This window comes from Acomys russatus, chromosome 19, assembly GCF_903995435.1.
Source record: "Acomys russatus chromosome 19, mAcoRus1.1, whole genome shotgun sequence".
NCBI classification, from domain to species: Eukaryota; Metazoa; Chordata; class Mammalia; order Rodentia; family Muridae; genus Acomys; species Acomys russatus.
Window position 1 is genome coordinate 40,689,649 of NC_067155.1, and position 22,366 is coordinate 40,712,014.

General features: G+C 52.4%; 2 protein-coding genes across 5 annotated transcripts in view; both read left to right on the forward strand.

Moving 5' to 3' along the window:
* The window catches only part of Cux1 (cut like homeobox 1), a 331,747-nt gene extending 313,181 nt beyond the window's left edge, over nt 1-18,566 (forward strand). For all 4 annotated transcript variants that reach the window (XM_051161260.1, XM_051161261.1, XM_051161258.1 and 1 more), the window contains exons 15-23: nt 8,655-8,782; nt 9,869-9,935; nt 10,620-10,732; nt 12,494-12,610; nt 14,999-15,082; nt 15,811-15,867; nt 16,705-16,785; nt 17,871-17,935; nt 18,115-18,566. In XM_051161260.1, the coding sequence (XP_051017217.1) occupies nt 8,655-8,782; nt 9,869-9,935; nt 10,620-10,732; nt 12,494-12,610; nt 14,999-15,082; nt 15,811-15,867; nt 16,705-16,785; nt 17,871-17,935; nt 18,115-18,184 (782 nt within the window). In that variant the 3' untranslated portion in view covers nt 18,185-18,566. The remainder of the gene's footprint in view (nt 1-8,654; nt 8,783-9,868; nt 9,936-10,619; nt 10,733-12,493; nt 12,611-14,998; nt 15,083-15,810; nt 15,868-16,704; nt 16,786-17,870; nt 17,936-18,114) is intronic.
* A 2,939-nt stretch (nt 18,567-21,505) lies between these two features.
* Sh2b2 (SH2B adaptor protein 2) overlaps nt 21,506-22,366 on the forward strand; it is a 30,288-nt gene continuing 29,427 nt past the window's right edge. Inside the window, exon 1 of the mRNA XM_051161270.1 lies at nt 21,506-21,549. The gene's annotated coding sequence lies outside the window, so the exon portion shown is untranslated. The remainder of the gene's footprint in view (nt 21,550-22,366) is intronic.

The following is a 22,366-nucleotide window of genomic DNA, read 5'->3' on the forward strand; positions in this document are numbered from 1 at the left end:
AGGCATGTTATGAGGGCCACTTGCCTCCGCTGCTGCTGCTGAGTGTGGCCCTCACCTCAGGCTACTGTCAAGGGTGACAAGAACAGAGATACAGTTGTCACCCTCAGTAGCCTGAGGAGTTCTGTTATCTTTAGGGACCTCAACTCGGGTAACACCAGATCCGTGGCTTCCGTGCAGAAAAGAATTCAGCATAAGACAGTATGAGCAGAGCTAAGGCTTATTAAAAGACTTAAAATTTGGTGTGTACGTGAGTACATGGGTGTCACCTACGGGGGTCAGGGGACCACTTATGGGAGTCGTTTCTCTCCTGCCCACGATCGAGCTTTGGTCCTCAGGCGTGGGGGCAAGCACTTTTACCCACTGAGCCGTCTTGCTGGCCCCAACATTGTTTATTCAGATTTTAAGCACAAAGGCTAAGAGAAAGAAAGAGATGCTTGAGAAGGTGTGGTGGCCTTCAAGACTGTCACCTTCACTGGCTCTATAATACTCGTATATGGGAAGTTGGTGCGTGTTGAAGTTATGTTTCAGTGGTTGCTAAGGAATTTGAGTGACATCACGGGGTGTTTCCAGAGGGGTACCTGGTGGGATTGCAACTGGCAAGGTAAACTCTGCAGTAAAATGGGGTATCTTTCATCAAAGCTACCGGTCCCGTCTGGGAGAGGGGTGAAGTGTTACCCAAAGTCATATACATTCAGGCATTAAGCCTGCGATTTTATCATAGAATACTTATATACAAAAGCAATATTGTCTTCATATTGGGAGCCTTCAAAGCAAATGTTGATATTGGAACTCTTTCTTTATAAGATTTCTTTGTTATGTGCATGTTTTGCCTACATGTATATCTGTGTGCCTTCCAGCTCTGTGAGCTCCCCTCCCCCCAGCGGTCCCCAAGCTTCAGTGAGACACTCAAGGGACATATTTGTCACTATCATCTTCAAGCACCAGCCCCCTCCCACTAGAAAATTACCACGAAACTACCAGAGCCCTAGTGGGATTGGATACACTTAGGCTTAGCTTGCCCAACTCAAGCCACTTACCTGGACTTAGGGATAACCCCCACTTCAATATATATATGTGTGTGTGTGTGTGTGTGTGTGTGTGTGTGTGTGTGTGTGTGTGTGTGTGTTTTGCCCACATGTATATCTGTGCACCACTTGTATGCCTGGTGCCCAAGGCCAGAAAAGCATTATCAGATCTCCTGGAACGAGAGTGACCAATGGTGAGCTACCATATGGGTGCTGCAAACTGAACTCACGTCCCCTCAAAAGGCAGCTAGTGCTCTTAACTGCTGAGCTACCTCTCTAGCAGCAGCCTCCCTCTTTCTTTCTTTCTTTCTTTTTTTTTTTTTTTTTTTTTTTTTTGGCGGGGGGGATTTGTTTGTTTGGTTGGTTTTTTGAGACAAGGTTTCTCTGTGTGTAGCCTTGGCTGCAGCCTCCCTCTTTCTAAAGATATCTTATCCAAAGCTATCGTGGCAGCATATGCCTGTAACCCCACATTTTCAAGGCTAGGGCAGAAGGGTCAAGAGCTTAAAGTCACCTTTAGCCGTATGGTACCAGACCACAGCCATGTCTAGGTAAGATTCTGTCTCAGAACAAAAACATCTGTTAACTGAATTGAATTATACAAACAGAATTTCTTCTTTTTCTTGTTCTCTCCCTCTCCCTTCCCTCACCCCCACCCCCACCCCCATATCTCTCTCTCTCTCTCTCTCTCTCTCTCTATCTCTCTCTCTCCCAGAAAACTTCCCAAGTGCCTTTTAAGTAATCTCTTACTGGCCTGGAGCTAAACTGTGTGGCCAAGGATCTGCCTGTGTCCATCTCTCCCCAGCCCCAGGGTTACAAGCTCACCACTATACCTGGCTTTTTGATATTTTTTTTGTATGTGTATGGGGGTTTTGCCTGCGTATATAATATGCCTGTGCACCATGCGCATGCCAGGTGCTCAAGGAGGTCAGAAGAGGGCATTGGAACTGGATTTACAGACGGCAGTGAGTCACCATGTGGGTGCTGGGAATTGAAGCTGGGTCTTCTGAAAGAGCAATCAGTGCTATTAATCAATGAGCTATTGCTCCAGCCCTATACCTGGCTTTTTTTTTTTTTAATCAGTTTTGGGGGTGGCAAGCACTTTACCAACCAAGTAAAGATACCAACCTACATTTGGATTTGCTTGTTCTGAGGCAGGGTCTCACATACCCCAGGGTAGTATGGAGCTTGCTATATAGGTGGAAGTGGCCTCAAACAACTGATCCTCCTTCCTACACCTCCAGAGTGCTAGGACTCCTGTCTGCTGGCATGTGGCATGGCACCCAACTTTGCATGTAGCTTTTTCAGAGCTGTTTTATAAACTGCCAACTTAGGAGGCAGAAACAGATAGAAAGGTTTCAGGCTGCATCTGGAGCCTCGCCCACTGTAGGCACAGTGCCAAACCTCTGGGAAGCGGCCTTGCTGCCTTCTCTAAGGAAAAGTGGGTCCGAATCAATACAGCACTTCTCAACCTCCTTTGGGGGTTGCATATCAGATAGCCTGCATGTCAGATACTTACATCATGATTCATAACAGTAGCAAAATTACAGTTATGAAGTGACAATGAAATTATTTTATGGTTGGGGGGTCACTATAAAATGAACTATATTAAAGTGTCGCAGTATTGGGAAAGCTGAGAACCATTAAGGCTTAATAAGATACTCTGAGGAAGTACAGTTACAGATCCACAGGGCGTGTCTGTGGGATGGAACAGTATATTGGAACAAGAGCTGTTTGTACTTATTCTGTCCCCTATGTTTAATAGAACATCTCAGTGTCCCGCCAACACTGGTGAGAGGACAAAACCACCATGGTTCTCACAAGGTGGCAGAGAGCTGAGTCTGGCCATCCAGGAGCATGTAGGGACAGAAATGGAGGGGCTGCAGGCATGGCTCAGCAGCAGAGCACTTCCCTAGGATTCTTCAGTGAGGGGCTGGGGTGTGGCTCAGTGGTAGAGCACCTGCCTAGAATCCCACAGTGGGGCTGGGGTGTGGCTCAGTGGTAGAGCACCTGCCTAGAATCCCACAGTGAGGGGCTGGGGCGTGGCTCAGTGGTAGAGCGCCTGCCTAAAATCCCACAGTGAGGGGCTGAAGGTGTGTGTGACAGTGGCTGAGTGCTGTCTAGCATGTGTGAGGCCCTGCATTACCAACCTAAGGTGTAATAGAGGACAGCAACAATGGCTAAGGCTTAGTCTGAGCAACCGCTAGATAAGAGATAGCTCAGCATCTACAAAGAGCTGGCCAGGACACGTGGGGCCAGGAAATAGGCTGGTACTGAGGAGAGTAGATCCCGGAAGGAGGGAAAAGCAAGTTTCAAGTCAGACCCTCTAAGGCTGAGGTGCATATTAAATTCCAAACAGTTAGTTTGAGAGACATGGGAGCGCACATCTGTCAACATAGCATAAGGAAGCTGAGGCAAGAAGCCTGCTATGAGTGAGTTTGGGGTCAACTTGGGCTACAATAGTGAGACCCTGTCTCAAAAAGACAAACAAACAGAAAAGTGAGACACACAGCAGAGAATCCGAGGCATACAGCGTGTCTAAGGTACACAGCACTGGTAAGAAAGGAGAGTATGGAACCCTTTGCCCAAGCAGCACTCAGAACTTAACAGAGATAGCAACCAGGCCAACTGAGGAGAGGCTGGCAGGCTTGGGTACCTGTTGCTCGCTGCTGATGCTAAATTTCGGACTCAGCAACATACAGGGCTTGTGAATGACGTGGGCAATTCCAGTTGGTATAATGGACAGCAGAGGCCAACTGATGGTCTTAGGGACACAGCCATTGGAGAATAGACAAGTTCTTCAGTGGGACCAAGAAGGGCAATTTGTTAAGGACAACCTCATCGATGCACTGGGGCATTTGCAGGCAAAACAGCTCAGTGGGTATTTCTCGGTATCTGTGAGGCCTTGTAAATTCAGGGTAAAGGCGGCACAGTGCGCATTGATTCACTAACCCCCGACCCCTACCTGGCCTGTAAGAAGATAGTTTAATATAGCAGGGTCCCCTGCCCTCAGAAAAGCCATGACTACAGCCTCCTCTGCCCCTCTGCCTCCTACAGCGATAAGTTCTTAAGCTTACCTATCTCTAGCCTTCCTGTGCCTCGACTCTAGTCCCCGTTTTTCTTTTTTGTGGTACTAGGGATGGAACCTGGAACCTTGTACCCTGCCTTTGAGTGACAGCCCTGGCCCCTCACTGAGGCATTCTACACAGTTGTCCTATAGCTGACCTACAACTCCAGCACCCCCCCCCTCCAGCACTCCTCAGAGTGTTCTAGGCAAAGGCTCTGCCACTGAGCCACAGTTCCTCTGTGGGTTAGGAGTCGGGAGGAAGAGTCTAGGCAAACACTGAGCCATGCTGCCAGCCCCTTACTGCTTTAGCCATGCTATATGCTCAGCCCTTGTTTTGTTTGAGGCAGGGTCTCACTGTGAAGGCCAGGAACCCACAGTCCTGCCGCACTAGGGCTGCAAGTGTGAGATACCACACTCAGCCCTTTGCGCCTCGACTTTGGAACAGTCTAGCCTCCTTAGCGCCTGGCCTCAAAGGTGTTTTTATTTCTTTCCCTCTGTGAAATGTGCCCTCTTAGGAATCCCTTCCAGATTCTTCCAGAATGAGGCTCCACAAACCTTTGTAGGGGATAAGGAAGTCTTAGGCCCCCTGACACTCCTAAACCCCATCACACCCCATCCAGTATGCCCCTTGCTTCCCAGTACCGTCTTTCTCACACATCCCGCCACCACCAGGCATCCCTTCTCCCTCCCTATCACTGCAGATGCTCAAGGCCTCTCCTCCATATTCTGGCTGCTCCGGGTTTCCCCTATATGAACCGGACCATACCCTTGCCAGCAGATCCCCAAACCCTCAGCTCAAGACACCACGCTCCCTTCTTATTCACGGGCTATCCCTCTGCCATTTGGCCCTGAACACACTCCCTCCAAAGGGTCACACATCAGCTATCATTTCTCAGAGTCTTTGCCTGCCGCGCCCCCCACCCCACTCCTGCCCTCAGATATTTCTAGGCTGGGGTCTTTCCAGACTCCAAGTGCAATCTCAGGTCACCAGATCCAAGTACCCCAGCCATTCATAAATACTTTACACTTAGAGAGCCACACCAAGCCGCTGCCCACCCCTTCCCTATTTGAGGGTTCCAGGCCCAGGCCCATACCTCCTCTCCCGGGCTCAAACAGGGTCCATAACTCCTACCTCCTCCTCCTACTGTTACCCTGAAGTTGAGCTCCCCAAGTCACATAGCTTGCCGAAGGTCATGAGCTCCCTTGAGAGCAGGCCTAAAATCCAAGCTCAGTTCTGTCTGGAACATTCCAGCTCAGGGTCTTCCCTTCTTGCCACATGGCCATCTAGAGACATGACTGTAACAGGTTGGTATGCATATGCCCGTACCTCTGACCAACAAGGCAGCAACAGCCGATCTAAGTAAGATCTGTAACTGAGGCCCCTCCAGCAGGGCGTTGTATCAGTTACTTTTCTCATTGCTACAACAAAATGCCAGACAAAAGAGACTTAAAGGAGAAAAAGGTGTTTTGGAGGGCTCACAGTCTGAGGGTGCACAGTCCTCCGTAGCACAAGTGGCATGGCAGCAGGAGTGTGAGGTGGCTGGTCACATGGCAACCACAGTCAGGAAACAGAGAGAGACGGGTGCTGGGGCTCAGCTCTCTTTCCCCTTTTTATCCAGCCTGAGACACCAGGCCGTGGGACAGACGGCACTGCCCACATTCAGGGTGCATCTTCCCTCTTCAGTCAACGCGGTCTAGAAACTCCCTCACAGGCACACCCAGAGGTTTTCCTCCTCTGTGATCCTAGATCCTGTCAAGTTTGACAGGTGTTACTAACCATCGCCAACGCCAGGCTTCTCCTCCCAGTGTGGAGTAATAGGTTCCAGCGCAAAGTGCTGCAGACCCTGTCCCTTCTGCCTCGCCCCATGAGCTCCCCACCCTGCTTCTGCCAGCCTCTTCTCTGTGCCCTGCTGTGTTCAGCAGCACATCCACACTGGCCACCCAGCAGTCCCCAAAGCCACATCTTAGGGACAACCTCCCCAGACCTTCATTCCAAACCCGGATGCCTTGGCCACTACTGCAGTATGGAGGAGTATCTTCATCCATAATGGCAAGGTGTCAGGCCAGGGGAACACACCCTTCACTGGTGAGCTGGCCCTGCCTCCAGCTGGCCTAGGCCAGCCTAAGGCCTGAGGGTCTGTTCATATATGCCCAGAATGTCACTAGTATTCGCAGGCTACGACTTGCCTTCTTCCCACTCCCAGCAACGGGCTGGACATTCCACACCTCTTCTGTGTCCATGGGTGACTCTGGGAGCCTCGGGTTGGCCCCATGCTGAGATGGCCACAGACGGGTGACATATAAGACAAGTGCACTGAGGTATCTGATCCAGATACCCAGGCAAAGGTGCAGCAGGGTTCTCTGGGTCCCTTGTAAGCCCCTGTGATAATTTGCACACTTCTAGGGACCCGGGTTCGTTCAGGGTGGTTCGCAATTGCTTCTGCATCGGTTCCCCTCATCTCTGTCCCTCTAGCCCAGGGCACAGGTCCTTTGATATAGGACCATCCGTGGGCCGTATGGGACCAGTTTGTGGATATTCAGGAACTGAATCAATCCCTTCCTGCCACCTGCTGTCTTTTTTAAAAATATTTTTTCAAGATTTATTTATTTATTATGTATACAGACCCTGCTTGCCTACATGACAGAAAAGGGCATTAGATCCCATTATAGATGGTTGCGAGCCACCATGTGGTTGCTGGGAATTGAACTCAGGACCTCTGGATGAGCAGTCAGTGCTCTTAACCTCTGAGCCATCTTTCCAGCCCCCACCCGCCCCGTTGGCTGGCTGTTTCTGCCTTCTCTCTCTGCCTCAATGCTCCTGTCTATCCGCTCTCCTGAGTTTGCACTGTCCAATGAGATTCCGCATTCCCTCTACTAGTCTGGGCCAAAGGACGCTACACCAGGCCAGCAGGTCAGAGCATTGTACCCTCTCTCCATGAGGGTCACCAGGACCTAAACTCAGTCCCTCCCTGGCCTGGTCTGGCCCTCCACCCTGTCACCTCCTTACTTCCATCAATACCACCTAACCTTGTGGTCCAAATGAATGACAGCCCCTTCACAGTCCAAGCTGTGGAGAGTGGGTGGGAACAGGCTGAGCGGCAGAGAGTATGCTGTGGGGACACAGGAGCATCCCGTGAAGCCTGTGCCATCTCTCCCCACTAATCAGACCATCAAGGTGCAGAAAAGGCATGTACACTGGGATGACAGTGGCCTTCCCCCATCCCAGGGCCCAGAGCACAGCTATCATGCTCAGATACTCCTTGCCAGACTGTGGGTTTGGCAGAGGCACTAAGGCTGGCCAGTACTTAAACCATTTTTCCTGTCAGGGCTCACAGGAGCCTCTGGGCTTGAGACCACACTGCCCCCTGGTGGCCATGGGAAGGACTCAGAGTGAAGTTTATTGCCAGAGCTTTGTTTCATGCATGCTATATGTATGTGGGCATGCGTGTGTGTGTGTGTGTGTGTGTGTGTGTGTGTGTGTGTGTGTGTGTGTGCATGTGTGTATGTGTGTGTATTTAATGTGTTTAAGCCTTTACCTCCATATGTGTATGCGCATCGCATGTGTGCCTGTTGCCTTTGGAGGTCAGATAAGGGTGTCAGATCCCCTGGAACTGGAGTTACAGATGCCACCATGTGGATGCTGGAAACTAAACCTAGGCCATCAGCAAGAGCTCTTAAAGGCTGAGCCATCTCTTCAACCTCCTACTGTAGCAGGTTTACAAATGAAAGACAGAAAAGGTGGCTCTTCTGCCAAAAGATGAAGTACAGGGAGCACTCAGTGGTAGAGCACCTGTCTAGAATCCCCCAGTGAGGGGCTGGGGCGTGGCTCAGTGGTAGAGCACCTGTCTAGAATCCCCCAGTGAGGGGCTGGGGTGTGGCTCAGTGGTAGAGCACCTGCCTAGAATCCCCCAGTGAGGGGCTGGGGTGTGGCTCAGTGGTAGAGCCCCTGCCTAGAATCCCCCAGTGAGGGGCTGGGGGTGTGGCTCAGTGGTAGAGCACCTGCCTAGAATCCCCCAGTGAGGGGCTGGGGTGTGGCTCAGTGGTAGAGCACCTACCTAGGATCCCCCAGTGAGGCATTGGGGGTGTGGCTCAGTGGTAGAGCCCCTGCCTAGAATCCCCCAGTGAGGGAGCAGCAGAGTTTTCCCAGCATGTTAAATGTTCTAGGCCTTGGGTTCTAGTTCTAGCATCAGAAAGGGGAGGGGGATAAGAATGGCTGGGTTTGCCTTCTTGCTAAAATTAGGAGAAAAGAACAGGGTTACCAGTCAGGAGACATTAGGTGGTTACTCCACTCATAGCACTACCTCTGTCTCTACTGTTGCATCTGAAGTTAATGCAGTGTAGACTACAACTCATCTGTGGTCAGTTCCCACGTTGGGACAGCCTGTACCTCATCCCCTCCTCCCTCTGACTATCCCAGGGCACCAGCCTGTGGGCCAGTGCGGGTATGGAGAAGGCAACCAGAGCGCTCCCGCCTTCGTGCTTTCTAACTTGGGCTTGTCTGGAAGGTGCCGAGGCTCCCTGCGCCCCTGGACTTCTCTGATGGCTGCATCTTCCTGTCACCACAGGGCGCTGCGCGGAGCTGCAGATCCACCTCACTGAGGCCACAGCCAAGACTGTTGAGCAGAAGGAGCTGATCGCACGCCTAGAGCAAGACCTCAGCACCATCCAGTCCATCCAACGACCTGATGCCGAGGTGAGCTTTTGCCTGCCCGGCTCACTGCACACCCCACCCCCACCCCTGCGGGTGTCCTGGAACCTGGAAGCACTGACATCCCGAGCCCGCAGTCATCTACCTGGCCTCCCCACAGGTTTCATTGGCCCACCTAGGCCACCTCCCTTCCTGCCCCAGAACAGATGCCACATAGCTTACCCCGACTAGCAGAGAGCACCTTAAGGCCCTGTGCTAGCTTGTGTCCAGGAGCTAAAAGCTCCAGTCAGAGGCAAAGCAAGGTCACATGAACCCAACTGCATAGCTGATGGACCCGGGTCCTTCAAACAGTGGTGCCTAAAGGGGCCACCTGTCGTTTTAATTTTTTGAGGTTCTTTTATTTGTTTGTTTGTTTATGGATGTTTTGCCTGTGCGCCATGTGCATGCAGTACACTCAGAGTCCAGAAGAGAACACCAGATCCCCTGGAACTAGAGTTGCAGACTGTTGTGAGCTACCATGTAGGTGCTGGGAATCGAATCTGGCCCTCTGGAAGAGTAGCCCGTGCTCTCAACATCTGAGCCTTCTCTTCAGCCCTTTCATTTTCATTTTCATTAAATTTACTTATTCGTGTGTGTGTGTGTGTGTGTGTGTGTGTGTGTGTGTGTGTGTGTGTTAGAAAGAGAGACAGAGAGAGACAGAGACAGAGTGACCTGTCACGGGGTCCCTGTGGAGGCCAGAAGACAATGTCCAGGAGTCAGTTCTCTCCTTCCACTATGTGGGTTCTAGAGACTAAACTCAGGTCATCACCCTTGGCTTTGCCCACTGAGCCACCTCGCTGGCCTGCCACCTCCCATCTCAGGGATGAAGAACCACGCTGGAGAGAGAAGCTGTAAGATCCTAGGTCACAGCAGTAAGGCTATACACCCGGGCACAGTCTGTGGCCAGAAGGGAACAGGCTCCTAGACTCTGGATTGGCTTAGGGACCCATCCACACCCAGCGTCTGATACAGGCCTTCCCACAACCAGGCAGTCTGACTAAAGTGCTCCAAGTGCCACATTTGGCTTTCCCGCCCTTAAAATTTTCCATACTGTGACGAATACGTCTCATGTTTTCCTTTTTTACCCTACAGGGAGCTTCCGAGCAAGGCCTAGAGAAGATTCCAGAACCCATCAAGGAGGCCACAGCCCTGTTCTATGGTGAGGAAGGACTGGCTGAAGAGCACCCACCCAAGGAATTAGGGGCACTCAAAGTCTACATGCTCTCTCTCTTTTTTTTTTTTTTTTTTTTTTTTTTTTTTTTTTTTTTTTGGTTTTTCGAGACAGGGTTTCTCTGTGTAGCCTTGGCCATCCTGGACTCACGTTGTAGACCAGGCTGGCCTCGAACTCACAGCGATCCGCCTGCTTCTGCCTCCCGAGTGCTGGGATTAAAGGCATGCGCCACCACGCCCGGCTCTACATGCTCTCTCAAAGATAGAAGGGGCCCCATCCCAGCAATGTAACCGTTGTCCCCAAGGCTTGCCAGGGACCTCAGAAAAGAGATACAGCAAGAGAGCTCCCATCGGCAGGAGAAAGCCACCTTCTGCAGTGTTCACGCTAGAACCCGAGGTTTCCTCTGACTCCCCAGCTCCCTCAGTGCTCCTGTGTCTCACTGCATTCCACCCCCCACCACTGTCACCATCTCCACTGTTGCATTCGGAGCCTGTTGTAGGACGGGCCACAAGGATCTCAGATGGGGTATCCTACCTCACCTGACAGATGCAAGGCTCCTGTTCAAGGCCAAGATCCACGGGGAAGGGACTACTGGGAGCTGGCCCTCTGACAGTGCAGGTGGTAAGCAGCGCCCCATCCTAACACCCCAACCCATAATCTGCTTCCTCCCAGGACCCTCGGTGTCAACTAGTGGGACCCTCCCAGAAGGTCAGGTGGACTCCCTACTTTCCATCATCTCCAGCCAGAGGGAACGTTTCCGCACCCGGAACCAAGAGCTGGAGGCTGTGAGTCTCACCCTATATCCTGTCCTACATAGGCCTCAAATCTGAGGGCACCAATGTCGGAAGACACAGGCTTGGGGAAAACAACAGATACTTAAACAGCATTGAGCCTAGATGTGTTCTGCGCAGTTGATACTTGCTGGAGGAGGCTCTGCCGCTTTGGGCCTTGAGAAGTATTCAGGAACTAAAAGTAAGAGCATTAGGGACTTTTCCAGAGTTGGAGGAAGGAGATACAGGACACAAGACATGAAGGCGCACACAGACTGCCTAGCTGGAATACCCACAAGGCTTTGAGCAGGAATGAGGCGCCGCAAGAGTGGAGTGTACCTGGGCCCTTCAGGCAGAAGGCTTCTGGGTACAACTGTTCATGGAGGAATATCTGCAGCACACTGGGGTACAGGGAAGCAGAATGGGTGGGAGAGAGTAGAGTTTACCCCACAGAATGAATCTGCCAGGACTGCAGGCACAGGTCTACAACCCCATTTACTGTAGATGCTGAAGCAGGGGGATATCTTAAGTTTAGAGTCAGCCTGGGCAATTTAGAAAGATCCTGTTTGAAGAAAAGAAAGGGTTGTATATGTAAGTCAGTGGTAGAGCTGGGGGTGTGTCTCAGTGGTAGAGCACCTGCCTAGAATCCCCCAGTGAGGGGCTGGGGTGTGGCTCAGTGGTAGAGCACCTGCCTAGAATCCCCCAGTGAGGGGCTGGGGTGTGTCTCAGTGGTAGAGCACCTGCCTAGAATCCCCCAGTGAGGGGCTGGGGTGTGTCTCAGTGGTAAGGCACCTGCCTAGAATCCCCAAGTGAGGGACTGAGTGTGATTCAAGGGTAGAGCACTTACCTGGCATCCACAAGGTTCTAGGTCCCATCCTCAGGACTAAAGCAAAAGAAAGAAGGTAGGGTATAGAGGAGGGAAGGTTTTGGGGGTTCATAGTTTCAGACCCTTCAATCTATGATGGGTTGGAATTGTTGCCTTGAGCCTGTGGCCAGGCAGCATACCATGACAAGCCATATGACAAAGGCAAGCTACTTACTTCAAAGCTGCCAGGAAGGAAAAAAAAAAAAAAAAAAAGGATTTGCATAGGAAGGATTGAGACTCATTACTCTCTCCAGGGGCCACCCCTCCAATGGCATAGCTTGTTACCACAAGGCCCCACCTTCTCAGGGTTCTTCCACCTCTGACTAGCACCCCAGGCTGGTGCTAAGTCTTCTGCACATGACCTTTGATGGGCATAAGATCCAAACTGTAAAGCTGGAGAGGGAGCTCAGGAATTAAGAGCACTTGTTCTTGAGGAGGACTCAGGTTCAGTTCCCAGCACCAGCATGGCAACTCCCAACTGTCTGTAACTCCACCTCCAGGGGATCTGACACCCTATTCTGTCCTCCATGTGCACCAGGTGTGCACGCAGTGCAATGCATGTGCGTACGCAAGACACTCGTACACATAAAATGAAAGTTAAAAAAATAACTTATTATATTTTTATTTTAAAAGACCCAAACCATAATAAATAGCAAAATCAAATGTGAAGAAGCTAAACTTTCTGCAAAGGAACTTTCTAGAGGGTGTATCTGCGAGCAGAGTCAGCAGGTCAAGACTACGGGAGGCTGGGGAGATGCTCAGTGGGTAAAGTGCTTGCTGTACAAGCATGGGTTCCACATGCATGCACACACACACTTATACATACTATACCACAAGCGCAGAAAGGGCCCCGGGCAGATGGAGACCTCATATCTCTCCTCCATCCACCCTTGCCCCGACCCCACTCACAGGAGAGCCGCATGGCCCAGCACACCATCCAAGCCCTGCAGAGCGAGCTGGACAGCCTGCGTGCCGATAACATCAAGCTTTTTGAGAAGATCAAGTTCTTGCAGAGTTACCCTGGCCGGGTAAGCCCCTGCTCCTGTCCGCCGCCCCTGCGCATGCTCCTGTTAGCCCCAGAGAGACGAGAGGTGGGGAGTGGAGCTGTTGGAGCACTTGAAGCAAGATTGGGGAGGTCCACTGTGTGGTCAGCACCAGGGGGACCCCAAAGGATATTCACACACACCCCTTCCCACCTGTCAGATGCCTGCTATGTGCGTGGGGCAAACCACTAGAGAGAAACCTGGTAGAGGTTCATTCAGAACCAGCGAGGAGGTGGCAAAGTACAGCACCAGTCAGGTAGGGGTCATCAACCGAGGCACTGCCAGTTCCAGCCATACCTCTGCAATTCTGGAATGGTCTGCTAGCTCACTAGTGTGCTAAACATGTCAAAAAGGACCTGGGGGACTGGGGATGTGTGGGGACACTGTCATTGAGACAGGGTCATATGTATCTCAGGCTGGCCTCAGATTTACCATGTAACTGAAGGCAGCCTTGAACTTCAATCCTCCTGCCTCTACCTCCTAAGTGCTGGGGCTGTATGCATGTATCACCATATCTGGCTTGAATAGGTGTGATTTTTTAAAATAACTTTAATAATTACTTATTTTTATTTTCTGTTTATGGGTTCTTGCTTCCATGTATGTCTGTATATGGCATGTGTGCCTGGTGCTCAAGGAGGCCAGAAGAGGGCATTTGATCCCCGGAACTGGATTTGATCTCCTGGAACTTGATTGTGAGCCTCTATATAGGTGTTGGGAATCGAACTCAGGCCCTCTGGAAGAGTAACTGCTTCTCTTAACCACTGAGCCATCTCTCTAGCCTCTCCTCACAAAATTTTTGTGATTGGCCGAGTATGGTAGTGCCTGGTAATGGCGGAAGCTGGCACAGGAGTCTCACCAATTTGAGTCTAGCCTAGACTACCTAATGATACTCTTTCTAGAAAGAATAAGAACAGTTGGGGGATGGAGAGATGGCTCGGTGATTAAGAGCACTGCCTGCTCTTCCAAAGGACCCGGGTTCAATTCCCATTACCCACATGGCAGCTCACAACTGTCTGTAACTCCAAGATCTGACACCCTGACACCAATGCACATAAATTAAATAAAATATTAAAAAAAAAAAAGAACAGTTTGAGACACCCTTTTCTGACCTCCGTGGGTACTACATGCATGAGGCACATACATGTAGACAAACCATGCATACATATAAAAACTAAATTTTAGAAGAACAAAATATAAAAAGACAACACATAATGTGCACCCCAAAAACAATGAACAGAAAAGACCAGACACCTGCCGGCACTCGGGAGGCAGAGGCAGGTGGATCTCTGTGAGTTCGAGGCTAGCCTGGTCTACAAAGAAAGTCCAGGACAGTCAAGGGTACACAGAGAAACCCTGTCTCAAAAAAGAAAAAGAAAACAAAACAAAACAAGACTAGACACCTGTTTGTTATAATGGTGTCTCTCAGGCCCCAGACAAGGTCTACCACTCATACAGAAACCTTTTTGGTAGCTCAGGGAAGACAGTGGATAATTCAGAAGAGATGGGGAGATGGCTCCATGGGTAAAGTGCGTGCCGTGCAAGCCTGTGGACTAGAGTTCAGATCCCCAGATCCCATATAAGTGCCAGCGAGATGTGGTGGCCTGTCTGTAATTCCAGAATGCAGAAGGCAGAAAGGCAAGCTTTAGCTAGACAAGCTCTCGTTCGGGGCGACCGTGCCTCAGTGAGTATACATAGTGTAAGCACGGAAGGCTCCTGACCTCAGAGCCTCCATGTACACACACACACACATACACACCACGTATGCATGCCTGCACGCACATCCACGGAGACACGTGAAATAAAGAGTTGGAGGGAGGAAGCTGAGACAGCTGTGATCCTGAGACTCTTGGCCCAGCGGCACCATTCCCACCCAATTGAAGCAAGATCCCTTTCATGGCCACTAGAGGGCACTCAGGTTCTGCAAACCAGAGTCTATTATGGGCTGCTGGGAGACGTGCCTGTTCTAGATACCTCCTGCCCTTTTAGCAAGCAGTCCAACTAACTCAGTGGCATTCCTCTGTGGTCCTAGCTTCTTGTGAGGCTGAGACAAGAGGATCATTTGAGGCCGGAAGTTCAAGGTTCCCGAAAACACGCATACACCTATGCCCTGGGAACTGAGCTCCAACTTCTCCGTTCTAGCCTTTCTAAGAATTAGCCCCCCAGGGGTGCCGTGACCCCAGCCTTGGGGTTGGGAAGTGAAGAGAAAGAACTCAAACCCGTCCCCCTCTCCCCACCCCACCTCCCCACTCCGCCATCCCATAACATACAAGCCACTGGTAATTTCAGCACCCTCTCCCAGCTCTAATCCTGTCTTTCCTGGAGCCCAGATTCTCAAACCCCAGTGGCTGACTGGATCTATCCTTCCCCGCGCAGGGTGGCGGCAGTGATGACACAGAGCTGCGATACTCCTCCCAATACGAGGAACGCCTGGACCCTTTCTCCTCCTTCAGCAAGAGGGTTTGTGAATAGGACTCTGGGGCTGAGAGTGCAGCTTACGGGTAGAGGCTGCCTAGAATCCTCCAGTGAGGGATGGTGGGCGGGACTTGGCCACGGAGCCCTTGCCTCCCTTGGGTGAGTCCCCAGCTTCCTGTCTAGTCTTGCATACCCTCCTCAACTCCTGACCCACCTCTGCGTACGCCGGGCGTAACCTAAGGTGCGTGTCAGTGAACGGCAGCGGGTCTCAGCCTTCCCGGTGTTGCAGCCCTTTAATACAGTTCATTGCTACTTAATAACTGTAATTTTGCTGCTGTGATAAATCGTACTGTAAATATCTGATATGCAGGATGGTCTTAGGTGACCCCTTGGAAAGGGTCACTTGACTCCCAAAGGGACCACGGCCCACAAGTTGAGAACCGCTGGTAAACAGGTTACTCTAGAGGATACCTATTGGGACAGGCAGAGCAGCAAAGGGGTCACGACTCCCTGTGGTAGGAGCCACCAAGTCCCCTCCGCTCTTAGACTACAGAAGCCAGGCCACGGAAGACTCTCCCGGGTAGAAAGAGCTGTGAGGCTCGGGTCATATGGTTGTTGAGGGACAGCCTAGGCTGTCATTTTGAATGTGACACAGATTAGACACGCAGGGCGTCTCTGGCTGGTGTTGTAAATGACATCAAACTTCAGGCAGCCATGGCCAGGTAGGGCCCCTCTCTTCATGGGAGCCTCTCTTCATGTCTCTCGTCCTTCAGGAACGGCAGAGGAAATACTTAGGCCTGAGCCCCTGGGACAAGGCCACACTTGGCATGGTGAGTCCTGATCCCTGTATCCACCTATGGTGTATCTGTGTCTTTGGTCTTCAGCGCCTCTGAAGAAACCCTTGGATCACTTGGACCCCCTTCTGGGCTGTGTGACCACCTCTCCTAAGCTCCTCAGACAGCATCATTGCCTGTAGCTTCAAGGGTTGGCCTGCAAGGGGCACCATTCATCAGAAACTTTACCAAGAGCTTGGCCGTCAGTCGCTCTGCAGATGCAGTGTTTGCTGAGCAAACGGGTCTTGAGTTCGAGTCACTGGACTCATGTATACATGGTACCCACGTAAAAGTGACTGGTGTCATGGCAAGCCCCTGAACCCACCACTAGCGGGGTGGTGGTGATGGTGGTGGTGAGACTTGGAGAAATGTGGGGCTTGCTGGCTGGTGAGCTTAGCAGAGAGAAAGAGAGAGAGAGAGAGAGAGAGAGAGAGAGAGAGAGAGAAAGGCGGGGGGGTTGGGGGGAGAGAAAAGAAAAGTGCATCCAGCTATACAGTGGCAGTACTTGGGAGGCAGAGGCAGGCGGATCTCTGTATGATCAAGGCCTCTCATACATAGCGAGTTCCAGGCTAGCCAGACTACGTAGTGAGAACCTGTCTCAATAAAATGAATAAAAGTGGGGCAAAATTAAAAGAAGACACCCGACATCAACTTCTGGCTTCCACAGGTGCATGTACACATGCAAATGCACGCAAGGAAATTGCCTGTAGCCTGAGTACCCCTAATTCGTCCCAGGGGCAAGTGGGCCCCTACTGCCAGCCCACTCCTTCTCCTGTCTGCAAACTTCCGCAGAAAGGAGCTCAGAGCAACTCTGCCCCCCTTATTTGCCTGCAGGGGCGTCTGATCCTCTCCAACAAAATGGCCCGCACCATTGGCTTCTTCTACACCTTGTTCCTGCACTGCCTGGTCTTTCTGGTGAGCATGCACACATTGGCCAGTGGCGTCTCCACGGTCTTCTGGGCTGCAGGGCACTGTTACTGTGTGGAGGAGTTCCAGAGCCTCCCCCCCTCCCAATGCCACACCCTCAGCTCTGGCTCTCTCCTGTCTCCTCCCCAACTCCAAGGACTTCAATTCATTTTAGAGACAAGGAACACCCCAATATCAGGCTGCCTGTCTGCAGCACAGGCAGCCATTCTGGAGTGGAGGCAAGAGACCCAGTACTGGAAGGGTTTTGTGGGAAGACTGAGTGAGAAACTGGCATACAGATAAAGGCTTGTCATCCCAGCTACTCAGGAGGCTGAAGCAGGGGCATCACAAGTTTAAGCCCTGCCTGTGCTACATAGTATGCTGAGGACAGTCTGGACCAGCTTAATGATACCTTCTCTCAAAAAATAAAAAGAGGACGGGAGTTATAGTTCACTGGTAGAGCACCTGCCTAGAATCCCCCAGTGAGGGGCTGGGGTGTGGCTCAGTGGTAGAGCACCTGCCTAGAATCCCCCAGTGAGGGGCTGGGGTGTGGCTCAGATGTATGGTGCTTGCCTAGCAAGTACAAGTCCCCGGGTTCCATTCCCAGCACTCGTAGGAGACTAAGGCAGGAAAACAGCAAGCCTAACTAGAGCCCTAGGGAACAGACAGTCGGCTACACAGAGACAAAGGCCCATGTGCAACCATCTGCCCAGGTACCAAGACTGCCCTTTATAGTCAGTGGGCTGAGGGCAATCCAAGGATGTGGGGCTGAGCGATGCCTTCATCCACTAAATAGAGGGAGGGAGAATAAGTGTGGGCATAGAAGGCTCCAGCATCAGGAAGCACTGCCGCCTGCTAGGCATAGGTGAAAGGGCCATATGGCTAGCCTGGGCCCCAAGTCTGGTACTCTTATTGAATATAACTCTGTGTCTGCCTCTTTCTAATCATCTGTTGGCTCAGGAGTATCTCCAAGGCCACCCACCCTAGGACCTGGGCCATGGGAACCTTTCTGTCCCACAGAGACCAGACCTAACAGCTGTAGGTGACAATGGGAGTTGCGGGACAGATAGCTCATGGTGTCTCCACCCGACCAGGTGCTGTACAAGCTGGCATGGAGTGAAAGCGTGGAGAGAGACTGTGCTGCCACCTGCGCCAAGAAGTAAGGATGCTCCCTGGCCTTCCGCAAACCTAGAGCCAAGCCCTCATAAGCCCCAGGACCACTCCAAGTTCCATGGCTGCTGCTGCTCCAGCCCTCTAGCATAGCTCCCATGCTAGCGTCCCCAGCCCTGCGTTCACCCATCTTCTCTACTGTCTCAGCTTTGTTCCTCGTTCCCTCAGGTTTGCCGATCATCTGCACAAATTCCACGAGAGTGACAACGGGGCAGCAGCTGGCGACTTATGGCAGTGACACCCAGACTCCCCCGAGATGTGTTGGCTGCATTTCCCTGCTTGATCAGCTGCTTCTAATGACATAGCCCTTCCTTCCCCCAAAAACATCCCCCACGGAAACTGTCTCTGTCCTCAGCCAACAGCTGCCAGATGCCCAGGTCCCCTAGAGCTCCTTTCAAAGGATCTCACAGGCCCTTTGGAGTCCCTAGGTTCAAACAACCCCTAGTAGCCGAGCTAGACTGAGGCCCCGGAGGCTCCGCCCTCAGATTAGTCACCTGACCTGGGCTCCACCCACATCAGAACCTCTAGCCCTGGTGGCAGAGCTTCCTGACTGTGTCACCACCCACTCTGGCATTCCTATAGGCTCCCTTAGGACCAAACCCACACCCCCCCCCCCAAAATTGGTGGGAGACTTTTCTAGGCCAACAGGATTTTTCATCTACCCTATTGCCCGGTGCGGGACGGAAGGTGGGGGGTGGGGTTGGCGGGTGTGCTACAACCTCACCGCCATCCCCGAGACAGGGAGCCCCACAGATGGCGGGATGGTTTCCACTACCCCTTCCCCGACACCCGGTTCATGATTTGAGTTCTTCAGCAAGGTATTCTGGTTTCTAGAAGAGGAAGTCTCTCCATCAGGGCCCCTATGTCTCAGACACCTCAGACCACAGTCTATGAGAGGCCCCAGCAAAACTTGTCCTCAGTGGCGATAGCAAGGCCACCTCTCAGGGCCACAGGCGGATCTTCCTCAGCTGGATTTGATTTCTTTCTTTTTTTTTTTTTTTTTCCTTCAGCTTTGCACGTTTGAAATAAAGAATCATCGCAGCCACAGTGGGCTTTTGTATTCTGACTTCTCAGCTGGACACTGGGTGTCTGAGGCTGCTGGGTGCCTGCAGCAGCACCCCACCCCACCCCCATGAAGCTTACTTGCCTTTGTAGGTAAGCTCTCCACCATACTTCCTGTCCCCAGGAATGCTATGAGTGAGTCCAGAGCTTTGCTGGAACCCAGACCAGAGTGTCAGAGTCTGTTGACTGCAGCCCTACCCAACACAGAAATATATTTTTATTCCCAAACAACCTGTTAGATCTAACTCAGTGTAACAGCCTGCCTAGATTCTTCCCTCCAGTGAGGGGCTGGGGTGTGGCTCAGTGGTAGAGCACCTGCCTAGAATCTTCCCTCCAGTGAGGGGCTGGGGTGTGGCTCAGTGGTAGAGCACCTGCCTAGAATCCCCCCAGTGAGGGGCTGGGGGCGTAGCTCAGTGGTAGAGCAGCTACCTAGAATCCCCCAGTGAGGGGCTGGGGTGTGGCTCAGTGGTAGAGCACCTACCTAGAATCCCCCAGTGAGGGGCTGGGGGCGTAGCTCAGTGGTAGAGCAGCTACCTAGAATCCCCCAGTGAGGGGCTGGGGTGTGGCTCAGTGGTAGAGCCCCTGCCTAGAATCCCCCAGTGAGGGGCTGGGGTGTGGCTCAATGGTAGAGCACCTGCCTAGAATCCCCCAGTGAGGGGCTGGGGTGTGGCTCAGTGGTAGAGCACCTGCCTAGAATCCCCCAGTGAGGGGCTGGGGTGTGGCTCAGTGGTAGAGCACCTGCCTAGAATCCCCCAGTGAGGGGCTGGGGTGTGGGTCAGTGGTAGAGCACCTGCCTAGAATCCCCCAGTGAGGGGCTGGGGTATGGCTCAGTGGTAGAGCAACTGCCTAGAATCCCCCAGTGAGGGGCTGGGGTGTGGCTCAGTGGTAGAGCAACTGCCTAGAATCCCCCAGTGAGGGGCTGGGGTATGGCTCAGTGGTAGAGTGTTACCTACTATGCAGAAGACCCAGAGTTCAATCCCCACCCCAAAGGATAAATAAAACCGTGTGTGTGTACACAATCCCAGCCATCAGGATCATTACTTCACCACTCGAGCAACAACAAGAAGTGTCTCAGGAAACCACACAGCACTGAGTACTCATCAGTTAGTCATGCCAGCCATGGATGAGGGCCTGACATGTCCCAATGTGTTCATGTCAGCTCCTGGGGAGTTCCTGCTTCTATTTCCGTGTGCCCCAGAGCCATGAATGAAGCATGCCTCTTCCTCTTGGGCCCTGGCTTGCCAAGTGCACCAAAGCCATCACCCTATAGCGCTCTGAGAGCCAGTTTTCCCCAGTCCATCCCACTCACAAAAGCAAGCCTCACGGGAGCTGGCTGGTGGTGGCGGTGGCAGCGCACACCTTTAATTCCAGCACATGGGAAGCAAAGTTTGAGTTTGAGACCAGCCTGGTCTACAGAGTGAGTTCAAGGACAGCCAGGGCTACACAGAGAAATTCTGTCTTGAAAAACAGAACAACAAATGGGGCTGGAGAGATGGCTCAGTGGTTCTGAAGGTCCTGAGTCCGATTCCAGCACCCACATGACAGCTCCCAAGTGTCTGATGCAGACAAAGGACATAAAATACATTAAAAAAGAAAAAAAGACTCACTGGGGTATCTGCATACCAGGTTTATTCCTGAGCACTCTATGGCCTCTGCCTCCTTCAGAGCCCACCATAAGCACGCCCTGAGCATCTGGCCTATCTTATCTTCCTCCAACGACCCAAAAGCTTCTGCCCTCAAATGCACCTGTCACCCTGACCCTCGTTCCAACCTCCATGACAGCTGTTCCTAGCCAATCACCACCACCCTCCTCAGTGTCTCTGGTCAGTTCCTCATGTGGGTCCTCAGACTCTCGCTTCTCACTTCCTCCTCTTGGGGAATCAGGACTATTGTCTTGTCCCAGGGGTTTTCCCACCCCAGAATCGTCGCCAGCCACTGACAGCCCGCCATCCAACTCAAGCCACAACTTACAATCAGGTGAGTCCTCTTTCTTGCCCCAGCTTTCCCCCACCCCACCCCACCCTCCCGGATGGTGGGGACAGTGGGTTCCCTAGCCAGACCACACAGAGTTTCTCTCCAGCCCCTATCCCACCCTTCCTGAGTTCATTCACAGGCTTTCTGGTTTCCAGCCACACAAGGCCAATCAATGGCTGGATTGCAGCCTACGCTTTCATTAAGTGTTTGCTGGCCAGCTCCAGAAACAGAGCCGCTGCTGGCCCGTGTGTCACTGAGAAGGGACAGGTAATCCGGGGCAGGCCTCCTGTCCTGAGCACACCCCCCATTTCCCTAGGGTCACCACCCCCCCCCATTTCCATGCCACCCCTGCTACTTCCTGGGAAGTAATCGTTGAGTCTCTGATTTCCTGTGAGCGAAAGGACTTTACAGAGGTCAGAGGCCACGGTGGATGGGAGGAAGGCAGCAGATGGAGTCACTCCAGGTGCATTACAGCCTGAGATCAGCACCGAGGGAAGTAGACCAGTCATGCCTGCTGTGGGAGCAAGGAGAGGAGAGCAGACCCAAGGGACCATATCCACTGCGGAAGTAAGACCTATATAGGTCTCATCCCTGACCAGCCTCTAACACACCTGTGGGTTTTTGTTCTTTTTGGTTTTGGCTTTTTGAGACAGTGTCTTATATACCCAAGGCTGGCCTCAAACCAGAGCTTGCTCCCTTCGGCCTCACCTTACCCAGGGATTACTAGCATAAATCAATACACCTGGCTCCTCCCACACCTTCCTTCCTTCCCCTCGTCCCCCGCCCCCCCTCACCCCTCCTCCCGGGCCCTAGAGCGTTGCTACAGGGATCAAACCAGAAATTCCTAGTTCTGGTTCTGTAGCCAACCCAGAGTGAGGACTTCAGGGAGTTCCGGACAACCTCAGACACCTCGCTTAGTGGGGCCAGTCTCCCCAACACCACAATAAAGTTGCGTGGCGAGGTCCTGAGTGTAGGGGGATCTTCCCTGACCCTGGGATCCCGGACGATTTCCCCGCACCCGGAGGGCAGGGGGCGTGGCTCTCGGTTTCTGGAAGCTTGAGAACCAGACAGACATTTCCTCGGTTGCGACATCTGGACCTACTCGAGGCTCCCATTGTCCTCGCGGCGGAGGGTCGGCCTACAGCTCCCGCCCCCGTCTGAATCTCATAACCCAGGAATATTTCCAGGGTATCCACGCCCAGGGTGACCCACCACATAGAACACCCTCCAATCCTGCCCTTGGGGGCTACTACCCCAGGCTCCGGGAGACGTTCCCACGTGAGAGGTATTCCTAGGACTGGCCACGAGACCTGGGCAGCCGGGTCAGGTCTTTTGGCTCAGACACTGTCCGGAGGAAGACAGGCCAGTTGACCGGCGCCACTAG